This window comes from Ruditapes philippinarum, unplaced genomic scaffold (genome assembly GCF_026571515.1).
Source record: "Ruditapes philippinarum isolate M1 unplaced genomic scaffold, ASM2657151v2 ctg4856_1_1_1_1, whole genome shotgun sequence".
Classification (NCBI taxonomy): domain Eukaryota; kingdom Metazoa; phylum Mollusca; class Bivalvia; order Venerida; family Veneridae; genus Ruditapes; species Ruditapes philippinarum.
In genome coordinates this window covers 33094-48739 of record NW_026853421.1, presented here as the reverse complement: position 1 = coordinate 48739, position 15646 = coordinate 33094, and the positions used below count along the sequence as shown (strand labels likewise).

Below are 15646 nucleotides of genomic sequence, written 5' to 3'. Positions count from 1 at the left end.
AACGTGTCACATTGAAGGTTCCATGTTAACCCCCATAATATGAACACACATGCTGATGTTTCTAAATTTATTTCGTGTTAAATGTTGAATCCTGCTCAAACCAGTTCGGAAGAAGAGGGGGCGGGCGGGTATGTGGACTGTAGCTTGCACTTTCCAGTACCGTCACGAAAAGGCTTTCATGTAATTTTGTTGTGATAAATGCTTCCGAGGGATTACTTTGTTTCCAGATTTTCAATCAGACCGAAATGCAACATAATCAATTTTGCCGTTTTAAGCGTTTTTAGGGATTTCTTTTTTCTCTATTCTATCAGTAGCTCACGCAAAGTCGAAGTTTGCTAAAATATTTAGAATGTTACTTTAAAGAGCCATTCATAGAAGACAAACAAGAGTACAATCGCTAAGAGGAAAGGTTATAACAATGGAGTATTCAGTCATAATAATTTAATATCTAGATTCAACACAGACACGGTATATGATAAAATACATATTCTCTGAACACAAATTTGAATTGACCTACTCATACACTACATCAAAAGCCAGTTAGCGCACACCTTTTCTCATCAACAACAAATACGAATCTAGAACACACGTTTACATCTTAATGCACCGTTGGCTCCTAGTTTTTAAATACATTGTAATAAAAACAAGCAATTATCATAGTATTGCAAGCAATCCATAAGTCCCCTACCGGATAGAACCCCATCAGCATTCTGAAGGGCCATTGGCCATTCACTAATGTGTAAATTTTTCTCTATTTTAAGTAAATTTGTGGGAAATGTTCTTTAAAAGTGATCACAGGAAAAAGTTTTTATAAACAGACAGACAGACAGACGAACTGAAGGACACTCTAAAGTTAATATTTGAAACATCCCTGTTACCAAAATATAACATTTTAAATAGCAAAATTCTTAAAGAGGAGATAACTCTGGAATTAAAGATGCAATTTCATAAAAAGTTTCAGCTCTTTTTGACTAATCACAAATATTGTAATATTTGCCATGTTTTAAGCATATTTGTTGCCAAGGCAACCAATATTTTTTCAAAATAGGAAGAACAGATAAGACATGCATAATCTCAAGACTGCCATCTACCCATATGTCAAGTTTCATAAAAATATTTCCAGTACTTTTTGAGTTATCACTGGATTCAATTTATGTGTAAAATTTGCCATATTTTCAGTCTATGTGTTGCCATAGCAACCAGAATTTTCAACATAGGAAGAAAAGAAAAAGACGTGTACAATCTCCAGACTGCCATCTACACATATTACAAGTTTCATAAAAATATTTCTATTACTTTTTGTCATAAAAATATTTTAGTACTTTTTGTTATATTTGCAATATTTTAAGTCTATTTGTTGCCATAGCAACCAAATTTTTCATATAGGAAGAAAACAAAGACGTGCATAATCTCCAGCTAGAGATTCAAGTTTCATAAAAATATTTTCAGTACTTTTTGCGTTATCACTGGATCCAGTTTATGTGTAAAATTTGCCATATTTTCAGCCTATTTGTTGCCATAGCAACCAGAATTTTCAACATAGGAAGAAAAGAAAAAGACGTGCATAATCTCCATACTGCCATCTATCCATATATCAAGTTTCATAAAAATATTTTCAGTACTTTTCAAGTTATCGCGGGATCCAGTTTTGTGGACGGACGGACTGACGGACTGACAGACAGACGGACGGACAGACGGACGGACAGACGGACGGAGGGTAAACCTAAAGTCCCCTCCGGTAAACCGGTAGGGGACTAAAAATATTGTAAGCTTGAAAAAATAACGTTCAAAACTTTGTGTTTCACATAGCCGATGAATCGATGTATTCAATGAACCGAAATATGATTCACATTAAGATTTGATGTAAGTTTCTCATACCGTTGATATTTAAAAAAGCACAACCATAAGCTTGCAAAAAGTTAATGTCATATACCATAAACAGTTGGTCTAACGGCCATCTTTGAAAAATTCAATGATAGAACTTAGCTTCGGATTCTGCAATGTCTCTAAATAGGTCTTTCACATCACTAATGTCTGTTTCCTTGAAAGTTCTCAAAAACTCAGTTACTTCCCTTAAACACTGTTTTTCCAAGTTTTGCATTGTCGTCTGCAAATTTTTTCCAGCTGGACTTCCGGTTTCCATGAGTTCTCTCCCCTTTTCATGCGCCTTGTAGAGCGGATGTCTGCGATCAATAGACGATTGAAATGTTGATCTTGCGGTCCCTCCTGACGTTGAAGACACGGTGTAGTTACCAAAAGTAATATTGTCACAGAATATAAAAGGCTTGAAAACGGAATATTTTGCATTGGGCGTCGCAGTAAACCAGTGACAAGATGGCTGGCTGGAATTGGGAGGGGAAATCACAGACACTTGGCTTCCGACTGTTAAAAGCTCTCCAACAAAATTGACGCTACTGTCCTCGTCTCTAAGGATTCCAACTATTGTATTCACGTCTATCTTACCTAAAATAAATCACAAGTTAGATAGAGCTAGACAAACATGTTCACATAATTAACAGACTGATTAAGTAATAATTCACAATAAGAAATTACTTCTTTAATTGACTATGAACCGTTTTTAAATGCAATACGGTTCCACATGTCAAATTATATTTAATTATGGTATAAAGAAGTGATCATATTATCTAAATCTACTATCTCTTATTTATACTGGACTTAAAATGAACTGCGTTTACATATATAATGAGGTTAATTTAGATACAAAGCCTTTACATTGATGATTCAAAACTGATTAATCACAGAACTTCGATTATATTCCTTTTGTTATAAGTTAAGTTTCCAATTTTAAAAATGGCATATTTTAATGGATTTTATCAAGTTGAAGTAGGAACGTGATTCGAACCTTCACAAGCAGCTACATCTAGACCACGTTTAATACACTGCAGTCTGTTTTCCGGCATTTGTTTGTCAGACAATGAAATACCGGGATATTCCGCAGAAAATGCTTTGGAAAAATTAATTGGACCATCTTCAGATTTCCAGAAACCACCTGACTGCGCCTGCGCAGATAAATCGGCTGATGTAATTTCCGCATCATCTCCTATAGTTAAAGTGCTCGTGGCTATTAAGGTACCACCTACAAATTTAAGGCAAACCAATGAAAAATTAAATGTATTAGTTTACAGAAAATATGATTATGAAGAGTTAAAAGAAAACCATATTTTTAAAACTTATTTGGAAGCAATCAAATGTTTTTCCAATACGAATAAGTATGGCAACATCAAGAGACTTTTGTTTATATTTTGAAGAGAGAAGCAAGAGCATTATGTAATTTTTTTTAATTAAAATTTACATCTCTGCATTATGTTTTAAATGTTTTAGTCAAACAAAAACAAATATGGCAGGTGCAAACGCAGAAAGTAAAACCGCAAGATAGGTGTTCTTAAGGTTGATTGAGATATAAGTAAACACATGTACAATTTCCGCGATATCCAAGAGAATGTACGTTACAGACACTGTTACTTACTCGTTACTTTTTTCGCAGCCCAAAACTTTCCGGCAGTTTCAAGTAGCCATGCTTCAGAACTATCAGCTAAAATAAAAGCACTGTGGTATGTCCATTGTCCAAAATTATGGTCCTCACTGGATAATCCCCCTTGCCCGTACTGCGACAGCAAATTTGTAATTACATTTACACCTTCTCTTGCTGTACTAGCGCGCTCTAATCCTAGTCTGAAAATTAGAATGTGTCGGAATCATCAGCCTCAATTAATGCACATTAAACTTAAATAAAATATTTGTTGTAAAGAAGAACAATTCAAATATGATACATGCAAATTAAAACTGAAACAAACAAATATGTGAGAAAACATGGTGTGCCGGCGGTACCTCTGTTACCAAATGGAATTTACATTCACGTGTCTCTCACCATTGTTGATACATAAACAGATTCATACATGTGAGAGAGTTTACAACTTTATTGCAGTAGGTATTTGTCCTTTATTTTGTCCTTCATTTAATATAAATGGACGTAAATAAACTTCCATAACAAAGCTGAATAAAAAGTGAAGTTAACGGGCGGACGAACCCTCATTCAGCATAGAATACATACATACATACATACATACACACGCACATACATACTTACATACATACACACACACACACGCACACGCACACGCACACGCACACGCACACGCACACGCACACGCACACGCACACGCACACGCACACACACACACACACACACACACACACACACACACACACACACACACACACATACATACATACATACATACATACATACATACATACGTTGATATAATATGTAGTGAGTTTCTACTTTAATATTATGGAACATAAGTTTGGAAGGTTATCTCGTTTGATCACTTTAATGTTTCCCTTAATTAACAGTATCAAATTATCCACTTTGCGTATATTATCATAACATTATGTGGCCGTTTTACCGATGTCACATGAAACATATATTCGTATCGGTATTTCTTTTTCACCAACTATAGACACATTTTGCCAAACCTTAAATAAATCATGAAAACTAATTTTGTCTTCTTGTTTTTTTGTTGGAATAAATAACAATTATTTCTACAGTGTAATTACGGTTACTGTAGAAGACATTTTTTTTTTCAGATTTTATATCATATAACTGTCTTACGATCAGAACACCCGATTAATTGCGAAAGGTCAAAATTAATAAGTTTCTATTTTCTGCTTTATCATATGGTGTAAATGCCAAGAAATGCATGTAAATAACACCCATTTAAACAAATGGCATTTCAAATAATAGGTTCAAAGTCCACTATTGTCGCTGGCCACAATTGAATCCACTCATATGATCAGTGCAGTGCAAGATCAACAACCATCTCCGTGCCGTGTGATCATGGTAGACCTAGAAATAATATATTGACTGGTTTTGTCCAGATAAAAAGACTGGAATATCGGGTTGAATATCTTATTTATGTTGTATTTTTACACGAGGTTCGTCACATTTCCTGCTTATCTTAAAAGAATGGTTGTTTAAACTTGGCTGTATTATTGACGTTTGAGTTGCATAAGTTATCTTTCCGGTTATTTTGCACCTGGAATGCCAATAGCGTTGTGAGTAATATTGCTGAATGTTTACACTTTTTTCTGCTAGTGTTTTTCTTTTCTTTCTTTTTTGAGTTATTTTGTTATTCTTTCGAAAGTCAGTGTTCACAATTACTGTCGCTAACAATTGTATGGAGACAGTATTACGGAGACAATATGCAGTATTAGTTCTGATTTATTTTGTATTGACGCTTGTGTTCAAAAATTTATTGTTCAATTATTTTGCAGACAGTGCCATGCATTTTTGCCGCTGGCGTTCTGAACGATATTGTGCAGATTGTTTCGCAGAAAAGGTTATAATGTTAAAAGGATATTGTTGTTTTAATCCCCAAGAGCAATGGCTTTATTGATCTATAAACATGACGTTAACAGGAAACTTGTTACATCAAAGTAAACAAACTCATAAATACGAGGGTTGTCCCAAAAGTCCGTGACAAATCTTACAGACGGTTCATTTTTAACGCCAATAGATATTAAATCACACATATAACCTATAAGTTTATTATTTTACATTACAATAAATCATTTACAAAATATCTACTCGAGTTACTTCAAAATTTTCAATATTAACGACATTGGTTTGAGTTCCCGGCGCACGTCAAATAATTTGCATTTTGTTAAAAATAGGCTTAAATAAATTATGTATATTTCAAATATCTGATGATGTGTCTGCACAATATCACGTTGACTCCCTCAGCTGTTATGTTGACATCATCGTAGAAAATTTCAACTAAATAACTTAAGAAACGAACGACGTACGGAAAAATGAAAACGTCTCATAGAAAATAGGAAAGTTAAAATGGCGACGTAAGAAGAATTTGCGGCGCAGCGAACAGTTATCAGGTGGTTCGTTAGTATTTCGAGATGACTGTTAAGATTTTTCAACTAATGTACCCGATAGAACAGTAAAAAAATATTCCGAGCATTTGTTTACAAAAGATATGAACAAACCCAGAGTCCTGTACTTCAGAAAGCGAAAATAAGGGAAAGACGAATAGGAAGACCGATCTCGGTCACCTATTTCGCACAGCTTAAACAGGTGCAACAAGACCGGAAGTTCACTTCTAGCAAGAAAATAGTGTATGCTGTCCAAACATTCAACAACGACAAAAAACTACATAGTATCAGTCCGTAATTGATGATAAATGAGTATAACTGCATCGTCTATGCGTTGAATGCTATGGAAAATAATTGAGATAGGCACTTAATATAGATTTGACGCCGATTTTGACTTTTGACGTGCGCCGCGATTCAAATAGATGTCATGGTATTTATGGCATATTTTGGTTGTTTGTTGATATTTTTCTATGTTAATTTGTGAAAATGTTTCCATAATACGGGTTTTTATGACATCAAAATATCTAATTCGTAACTAGTTAATTTAGCTTTTAAACAATTTTGTCACAGAATATTGGGACAACCCTCGTATTTTCTTGTTTTTCATTCTATTTTTAGATGTAGAAACGCGTTTGTTAATATACTATCATTATAAAAGACAAACTATCTTGTCGTCTGTTGTACATAATAATTTTTTTATATTCTTATAGTAGAATCACTGACATCTTGCTCTTAGTGGCGACATTTGATTTGTGTTTAATGGGAGGCTGTACCATTTCTATTGTGAAATGGTTGATATGTTTGACTTTGCTACAAACAATACAAGACTCAGTTAAATTGGCTCTTGTCTAGGTTCCCATTGACGCTGCCCTATGTTCTGATACTAAGGAGTGCCTAAGAAGCCGGGAAACAAAACTCAAACTATAGAACAACTTTTAAAGTTATCTTTTGAATAATTGTAAAGTTTCCTTTCAAATAATGTTATTTGTCATATCATATTATTCAACATATTGGCGAGACATATGTACTTTGTACCAGACACATGTAATAACAAACATATGCATAATATTAGCAAATGGAATCATATCCTGGTCATTACAACTTTCGAGGTATTTTCTTCTCTTACCGTTTAATTATATGCTTTCCGACATAAAATATTACAAACTAGCTTTGGAAATAGAAAATTATGGAACAAATTGCCTGGGGCCAATTATTGTATTTTAAATCTTCACATCAAATGATTCGATTTACCTTACATAGTCACATCCGGTTAGCTTCTCCTCGTGATCCCCAGGGTGACACAGTTTTGTCCACACGGCGGTGTTACCAATACAAACGCCATGTTCATTTGCTCCCATTTCGGCACCCCAGCACCAGGCTGGTTTACTCAAAATAACGGCATGGGTATGACTTATTTGGTCCACATCAATAAACGTACACTGAAGTTATAAAATAATATTATTATAACATGATAATTGAAATGATTTGAATAAGATTATATATCTGAAACGTCGTTATAACAAATCAATAACTGCATAATTTTGTTACTTTGATAACAAGAACGTAAAGCCGTGTATATGCGTGCACATATAAAATAAACGATTTTGCAATAAAATCCAACGTCGCAAAAGTGCGGTGCTATAATTATATTATAATGATAATCATCTTAATATGATTGTATTTTTCCTTTGCTTTTTGACGTATGGCCTTTAACTGTATATTCCAATAACAGTTTACTGTATGTAACGAGATACTGTATTATGTATAAGTTATGGAAATAAACTATTTTCTTCTTTTTTCTACAATAATGTGGAAGATTTTTGAAATACAAGATTTAAGACTTTATGACAAAATACACTTTTCTTAATCTTGAAAATTGAAAACTAAATGTATAAATGGCTAAATCAAATCAACTGTTCTTGAAAACATGTGACCCATGTTTTCGTATGAAATTAAAAATTCACCGACACGTGAAGGCCATTTGTTATATCGATAAACAATTGCTCAAAAGGACATAAGAGTGACATTAGCTATCAATAAATGTACATGGGTATTTATTACGTATTTACAATTTGTATAATTTACATATTAACTATAATTCATTTTGGTCGATCAATGTATATGATCCTTTATTACAAGTAAGTCATATCGTTTCCTGTTTTTATTGAAACTTGTATGGCACTTTAAATAGTTTTGCTCGTTCTTTGACATTCTAATACTTCCGTTGTGACTTCACTAAATGAATAAGCAACGGATTCAATTATAGAAGATCAACATGTAACAGCAATACGGACATATCAAAGCGGTGTGGAATTCATACAAGTTTAATTTAAAACGCTATGGAAGGGTCATTTTCCTCTATTGTATATGACATGGCGGTACTATTATAACCAGCGTTCAGTTACATGTAAGAATACACGAGTATTCCGTTCATAAGTTTAGAATCGCCCAATTCCAACAGTAGACGTAATTATCAACATACTGTTTCCATAAATAGACACAGCCTGTCTCGTGAACTCTGTATCGATTGCTCAATAAGTTAATGTTACTGATTTCCAACGAACAATTGTATATATAAAACGCCCATTATATAGACATACGCGATGTCGTCTGTTCGTCTATATGTCGTCTGTTCGTCTATACCGCCATTGACAATCACGAGAGTTTAAAAGCTTCCGGTAATAAAATTCTTTCATATTTCCGCTTCTGTTTACGAAACTAAATTCAAGGTCTGTACATGAAAAACAGAGAACATGTATATACACGATATCGTATGTTGTAGTAGAAAATAAAGAAAATTCCTTACATGAAGTTTTGATCCCGCTGAATAATCCGCCGGCGGATAATAGACTACCTCTTGCACTTCTGTCGGCGGCCGGTCGGAATTTTTGGCGAAGAGAACGCAGTTATCGGCTGTTAGAGGCGGGAGAACAACAAATATATCCGACATGGTTTAAACTGAAAATATATAAGAAAAATACATATTATAGAATGATATCTTCAATGATTTATACTCACAAACTTGTACAGTTGAACAGTATCATCCTAAATGATTAATTAATTTCCTTAAAAAAAACCCCCCAAAAATACCAACAACAACAACAAAAACAGCCAAACAGTTAAACATGACGTTACCATACTTTACATGTGTCTAAATAATAAAAAGGGAACATATTATACTATATTCAAACTAAATGATGCGATGATAACACGTAAAACCCAAGCTTTGACATCTTGATATAATAATCAAAAGAATCAGCGTACACGAATTTTGCGTGCATAAATATCTAATAAAATATTGTTATCAAACCCAATAAAAGGAACGCTTTAGAAAAGAGTTACACTAATGCAGAACAATAATCTGTTTTATAATCTAATAACGTAGTAATATGAACAATGAAGTTGTTTTGGAGTGTTGCATGATATATCTCAGCAATACAGAGTGTATAGAATTGGCAGAGTCTCAGATGCAAATTTCCCAATTTCCCTGTGAAATAAATATTTCAGACATTTTATGACACTTCTGTAGGTAACTTTGGCAAGGATTTTCCAGCTTTTTAGCCCGATTGCAAAGATCTACACCTGTTAGCAATCCAAAGTCTGATTCTTCAATATCAACATTGTCCTTATTTAAAGAAGTGTGGTGATTTTGTCACTTGAAAGATTGGCACCATAATATTTTTCGTTCTTATTTCCGGTGCTTTAAATTTGATTGTGTTGTTACAGATGTAGCTGAACTGTGAAACAAGAAAGTAAATAGTTTTTTTAATTAAAATACCTTTCTTATCATTGAAACGTTTAATTTCTAATCTACGTAAACTTTATTTTAAGACGCAAAACGTACATGTGTTTCTTATCCAAGTGGCTCTTTTCGTGCAGAAACAATTTATGTTTGTTCTAAAGCTGAAACAGTTATATTATCTGAATCTTATATTATATAAATGCTTGCATAATTCCGTATATAAGCTTTATGGAATACCTTGTTTTTTAGTTACAGCAACACTCAATCTGTACAATTAGCAAACAACATGAGGAAAACAAGTAAATAAATCTTTTTTTTCATACAGACAAAAATGCTGCTCGCCCTTTTATATCTCTCGCAGTACGAATGTCCATACCATGTTATTATACCATATAACTCTTGAACTCTTATTATACTAGTAAAACGCTTACTGAACGGCACGTTTGAAGATTCCCACGTGAAATTATGGATTATCAATTCAAATTGATTCTGCCGCGTCTCCAATCTTTCTGTTATTAGATAAAGCAAATAATTTATGAACGAAAATTAAGCCAAGCACGTAACAAATGCATTTATTTCTAACTGAAAGATTTTCTTGTCAAATTTCAGGATAAATCTTTTGATTGCAGGAATTATACGCATTTTTGTTCAGCATTTCTAATATTCAAGATATGCTATGCTAATCTGTGGGTCAAATACTTATTGAAATATATTGAAATCTAGGAAATTCTTACTGAATAGGATTAAAATGAAGCAAAAACTATGTTTGGAGAGCTGCCACATTACTGAGCATGTAAACTTGGTCCTTTCTTTGAAAAGAAAAGCTTGTCAGTTTTTAATGACACTATGTATGTGTACCTTTGTTTACCAATACTGTGTAAAACGTAACATACGTTTTTCTTCATATTTAACAATTAAAAGACTATATCAATTATCTGTCTTTTCAAATATCAATTATCAAATTAGATCATTTACATCTTTTGAATACATGTAAAAAATCCAACAAAAAATAATGATATAAAAATATGCCATTGCATTGGCAGTAAAGGTAATAAATGTAATCAGTATTTACAATATCCTGTTTGTATGTCTACTAACAATATGCGAGTTCAGTTTTATAATTTAAAAAGTACAAACGTTATTTTATTGTTTTATCAGCACGAAACATTTCATGAATCACATCATTGAAATACATTCATATCTATGGAACGCCATAGCTGCCTCATGTTATGACATTTCGCTTTATTTTCCCCTAAAAGCGTCTTATTATGTATAATAGTAGTGTTGGCTTGCCAACGTTTTATGGGAATCTGTCTTAGCGAAATTTTATTAGGTCAAATTTTCATGTTATATTGTCAAAACAAAGTGCTGACTTGTCTAAACACTGTCTTATTATTTCAAAACGTCATGTTATCATGTCCAAATCCGGTGTAAACATGCCTAATGGAAGTCTTAATATGTCTAACATGCACGCCATCTTTTCAAATTAAGATTTCAACGTGTCTAAACACAGCCTTGTTTAAATGTGGTGTTGAATTGTCTTGAAATTGTCTTATTATGTGAAACAGTAGTGTTATCTTGTCGGAACTTGGTATTATCTTGTCATAAAGTAATCCTGGTTTGTTATGACACTGTTGTATTATGTTATACCGTCGTTTTGTCTTGTCCAAATGTGGTATTGACTTGTCTAAACACTGTCACATTTTGTCAGATTGCCATGTCATTGTGTTCAAATTCGGTATTATGTTGCCTAAAGAATGTCTTTTATGCCAAAATAGTATGCTGTCTTGTCCAACTGTGGTGGTAAATTGTCTAGAAATTGTCTTATTATGTGTAGTGTCAACTTGTCGAACTCATGTCTTATCATGTCGGCTAGTAGTGATATCTTGTTCAAAGGTTATATCGACTTGTCTGAGTATTGTCCTGTTTTGTCAAACTATTATGTTGCTTTATATGAGGTGGTGTTATTCTGTCTTATTGTGCCAAAACATCATGCTGTCTTGTCTAAAACTGTTGTTATCCTGTCTAAAAATATACTTATTATGTGAGATACTAGTATTGACTTGCCAATAAACCTTGTTTGCTTGTGTAAACGTTATCTTATTATGCCAAACAGTATTGTTGACTTGTCGAAAGATGGTACTGATATGTCTAAACACTGCCTTATTTTCTCAGATCGCCATGGTATTTTATCCGAAATTTATGTTAACCTGCCTAAACACCGATTTATTATGTGAAATAATGGTGGTATCTTTACACATTATGGTTATGAACTGTTAAAACGCTATTTTAGTTTGTCAAACTGTCACGCTATTATGTCCAAATGTAGATTTAACTTGTCTAGATTCGTCTTATTATGTCAAATAATCATATTGTCTTGTCGAAACGTGGTGATGACTTGTTTAAAATTACTTTCTTTTTGTCAGAGTGTCATTTTATTTTGTCAAGGTTCGGTGTTAATTAGACTAAGCATCGTCCTTTTATGGCGAATACTCATTTTTCCTTTTCAAATGCGGTGGTTACTTGTTAAAACACAGTATCATTATGTAATACAGTGGCGTTGACTTGCCAATTTATTACGTTAACTTGTCTAAATACCGTCTTATTATGTCAGATAATCGTGTTAACCTGTCCAGATGCGATATTGTCCAAATTTTGTATCACGTGAACAGAGCGCGCACAGAGCGTGAAACGATAGAGCAAAAAAGATAACGGGGCAGTTTAGCAAAATCAGACAGCGCTTACTCAAGACAGATGTAAATTTGAACAAAATATCACAATTATTAGACATAGTAAGACTGTTGTTGTTTTCTACAAGAAAACATCAAATTTTGACAATATATAGCACTTCTGTTTTACATTATAAGAAAGAGTTTTGACAAGTCATTACCTCATTTCGACAAGATACCGCAATTGTTTGACTTTATAAGATTGAGTTTTAACCAGTCAAAACCGCTTTTTGACAAAATAGCATACAGTTTATCATTATAAGGCATGATTTAGCCCAGTTAACATCTCATTTCGGCAAGATAATGCGAATATTTGATATAATAAGACAATTCAGTAGTGTACGTTGGCAAAATAACACTTCTGCTTGACCCAATAAGATAATGTAAATGCATTAAAACACCGTATATTGACAAAATAAGATAGCTGTTTGATAAAATAAAGCTGTGCTTTGACAAGTCAACACCTAATTTCGACAAGAGAACACTACCGTTTCAAATGATCAGATAGTCTATTGACAAAACAGACTAGTTGACATAATATGACACATTTCAGACAAGCCGAAACGACATTTTGACATGATAACACTACTGTTTGAAATAATGAAACAATGTTAAGACAAATCAACGTCACATTTTGAAGACATAAGACTTCTGATACGCATAATAAGCCAATATTTAGACAAGTCAACAAAATACTATGGCAACACAACACTAATACTTGACATAATAAGACGCGTTCTAGGCAAGATAAAAAGAAATGTAATAACATGAGGCAGCTATGGCGTTCCATACATATCAATCTAGTTTTATCTGTTGGTATACAGCTTATCGTTATATTTTACGAACGAATCTTTTTGCGCGCTTCATATTAAACGTTTTTGTCCCAAGGAGATAATAAAAAATAGAAATACCACTGTGTGACGCAAGCGTTATTACTTCTTATAATTGTGTTTCAGCAAGTAATAGAAATAGTTTCCTTAGATTACGCTTGTTCGGTCTTTTGTTAACAAAAACACAATTATATTTCAATAATAGAATTGCAAGAGCTAGTTACGCATTTTCTTTCTCTGTAAAATAAAAACAATGCTACATAAAATTATTTAAATTTGCCTTTCCTAATAAAATGGATTGGTATGTAGAATGTATAAATTTGTGTAATATGATAAAGTATGATCAGCCGGACATTCCAGATTCCAAACGTCTAAGCTACTGCATCACACATTTCATGATGCAAAATAGAGAAAAAAAGAATCCCTAAAGAAAAACCAACACGACAAAATTGAAAATTTTGCAGGCTCGGTTCGATTGAGCCTGTTCATGGACGGTACTGTCAATTGCAAAGTACCGTCCACGCCCCTAGCACAGGCTTAAGCAGAATTCAACATTTTAACATGAAATTGGTGAAAATTTGAATTTAGAAACATCCGCAGATGTGTTCGTAACATGTTAATCAAGTTTTTTTTTTATTCTGCACAAAAATTAGAAAAACAAAAACATTAGAAGCAAAAACGAATAAAAATATTACATTAAAGTTGGAAAATATCACAACGGTACCTAAAATAGATTTAAGAGATAAAATTAACTTTTGACAGATAATTAATCCACTAATAGATCCTAGCAGAGGACACAAATATGGTCCGTTGATGAGATTATTTCCTTACATTGACATAAGCATATCGTTTGTCTTTAGAAAAGGAAGATAAATACTACTGTACCGGAATGTTTCTGTATCTTAGGAATTTAAAACTTAAATCCAGTGTTAACATGTATATCAAAAGACACAATCATGTATATACAATCTCCAATAATTACTAAAAAAATTCAATCTCCAATTATTAGAAAAAATTGACCTACCTATTATTATGAATTCACATGAACATATGGTTATATATATGTTGAAATGTCAACAGAATGAATAACTCACAATATATAACATTCCGTGCGTGCTTTCGTCATTAAATCACAACAGAGAAAAGCGACACACTGCAGTATTTCTGCCTACGAAAGCGTTCTTGATCAATACAGTATTGATTTCAAGCAGACGACAACGCCAGTGCATGAAATGATATAGTTTAAATCTTTTATACATTCTGAGCGTACATGTAAAAAGTCTACTGCTGAGGTAGCAAATAAAGAACAATATTTAACGCATGTGCCTCAGATAATCTCTTCGGAAAAGAAATGAAGTATGAAAAAATATCATGATTTTATTTGCAATTTGAGTATTTGCATTCCCATGCTCACCTATAAATACAGCTGATCTGTTAATGACGGTCACGTTATCAATGTGTAATATCTAAATTTTGATGACTGTTTCTTGAAATAAAGCTATTTAGGATTGATTTATTATATCTTGGTTTAACTGAAATTAATAAAACTATACCACGTGCCCACTTATATTATATAGTTAAATGCATGCTGACAAGTAGTGTATATCATAATTAACATACAAGTATCATTATCGTGAAACGTATAATCCACATTATATTTGCATTAACATTAGTTTTGAGACATATGTCCTTAGTGACCAATTTGGCATAAAAATGGCATGAAATTGATTTTTACAGTATTATACAAACTATTAACTATTTCAAAACGAGTCACTTAAACAAAACTGTCACTTAATGCAAATCAAGAGGATAGAAGATGGAATCTAGAAAATATCAGTCAGAACGCAGAGAAATATAAACCAATATCCCCAGGAAAAATGGTACATAACAAATGTCCCAATCCTGATAAACTGACACAAATACACATCAAATCAAATCAAGCTTATTCAGTCGGTACATTATATAAGATACTACAACTGTACAACATGATGTACATTTATACTGAAACAAAAAAGAGACTTTCTCCAAGTTTGAATGTAGATATGTTAGTACAGTTTTTTCAATCCTTTTCAAAACGAGTTTTACAAGCTACTACAAGTATATAAGTGTGTACATCTAAGTGATACCCTTGAACAACTGGCACATACTTTGCGAAAGTTTCTTTTTTGGTTCAGTATACATTTATCATTATTAAGTTTCAGTATATAGAAGATCATGGTTACATTATTCCATATAATGGAGGCAGTAAGATAACCGAATGAAGAAGTAACTTATATGCTCCTTAATCGGCTCAATCACTCATGTAAATTAAAAATGAGTCATGCATCGCTCTGCGTATCGCGCTCCATATGTTCATACAATTCATTCAGTTTCCTATTACCTCATGGAACCGAACTTTTTTAGAATTCACCACAAGAATAGAGCCAGACCAGTCTGCA

General features: G+C 33.0%; 1 protein-coding gene across 5 annotated transcripts in view; it reads right to left on the bottom strand.

Annotated features, from left to right (window-relative positions):
• Positions 1-1308: 1308 nt before the first annotated feature.
• The window catches only part of LOC132736837 (secernin-2-like), a 35148-nt gene continuing 20810 nt past the window's right edge, over positions 1309-15646 (bottom strand). For 2 of the 5 annotated variants that reach the window (XM_060724057.1, XM_060724059.1), the window contains exons 2-6: positions 8714-8865; positions 7159-7346; positions 3488-3693; positions 2864-3097; positions 1309-2463 (exon numbers count right to left, since the gene is read on the bottom strand). In XM_060724057.1, the coding sequence (XP_060580040.1) occupies positions 1970-2463; positions 2864-3097; positions 3488-3693; positions 7159-7346; positions 8714-8857 (1266 nt within the window). In that variant the 5' untranslated portion in view covers positions 8858-8865 and the 3' untranslated portion in view covers positions 1309-1969. Of the gene's footprint in view, positions 2464-2863; positions 3098-3487; positions 3694-7158; positions 7347-8713; positions 8866-14093; positions 14205-14232; positions 14459-15646 lie in introns of those variants that run through there. The other 3 variants (XM_060724058.1, XM_060724056.1, XM_060724060.1) reach the window with 3 other exon arrangements.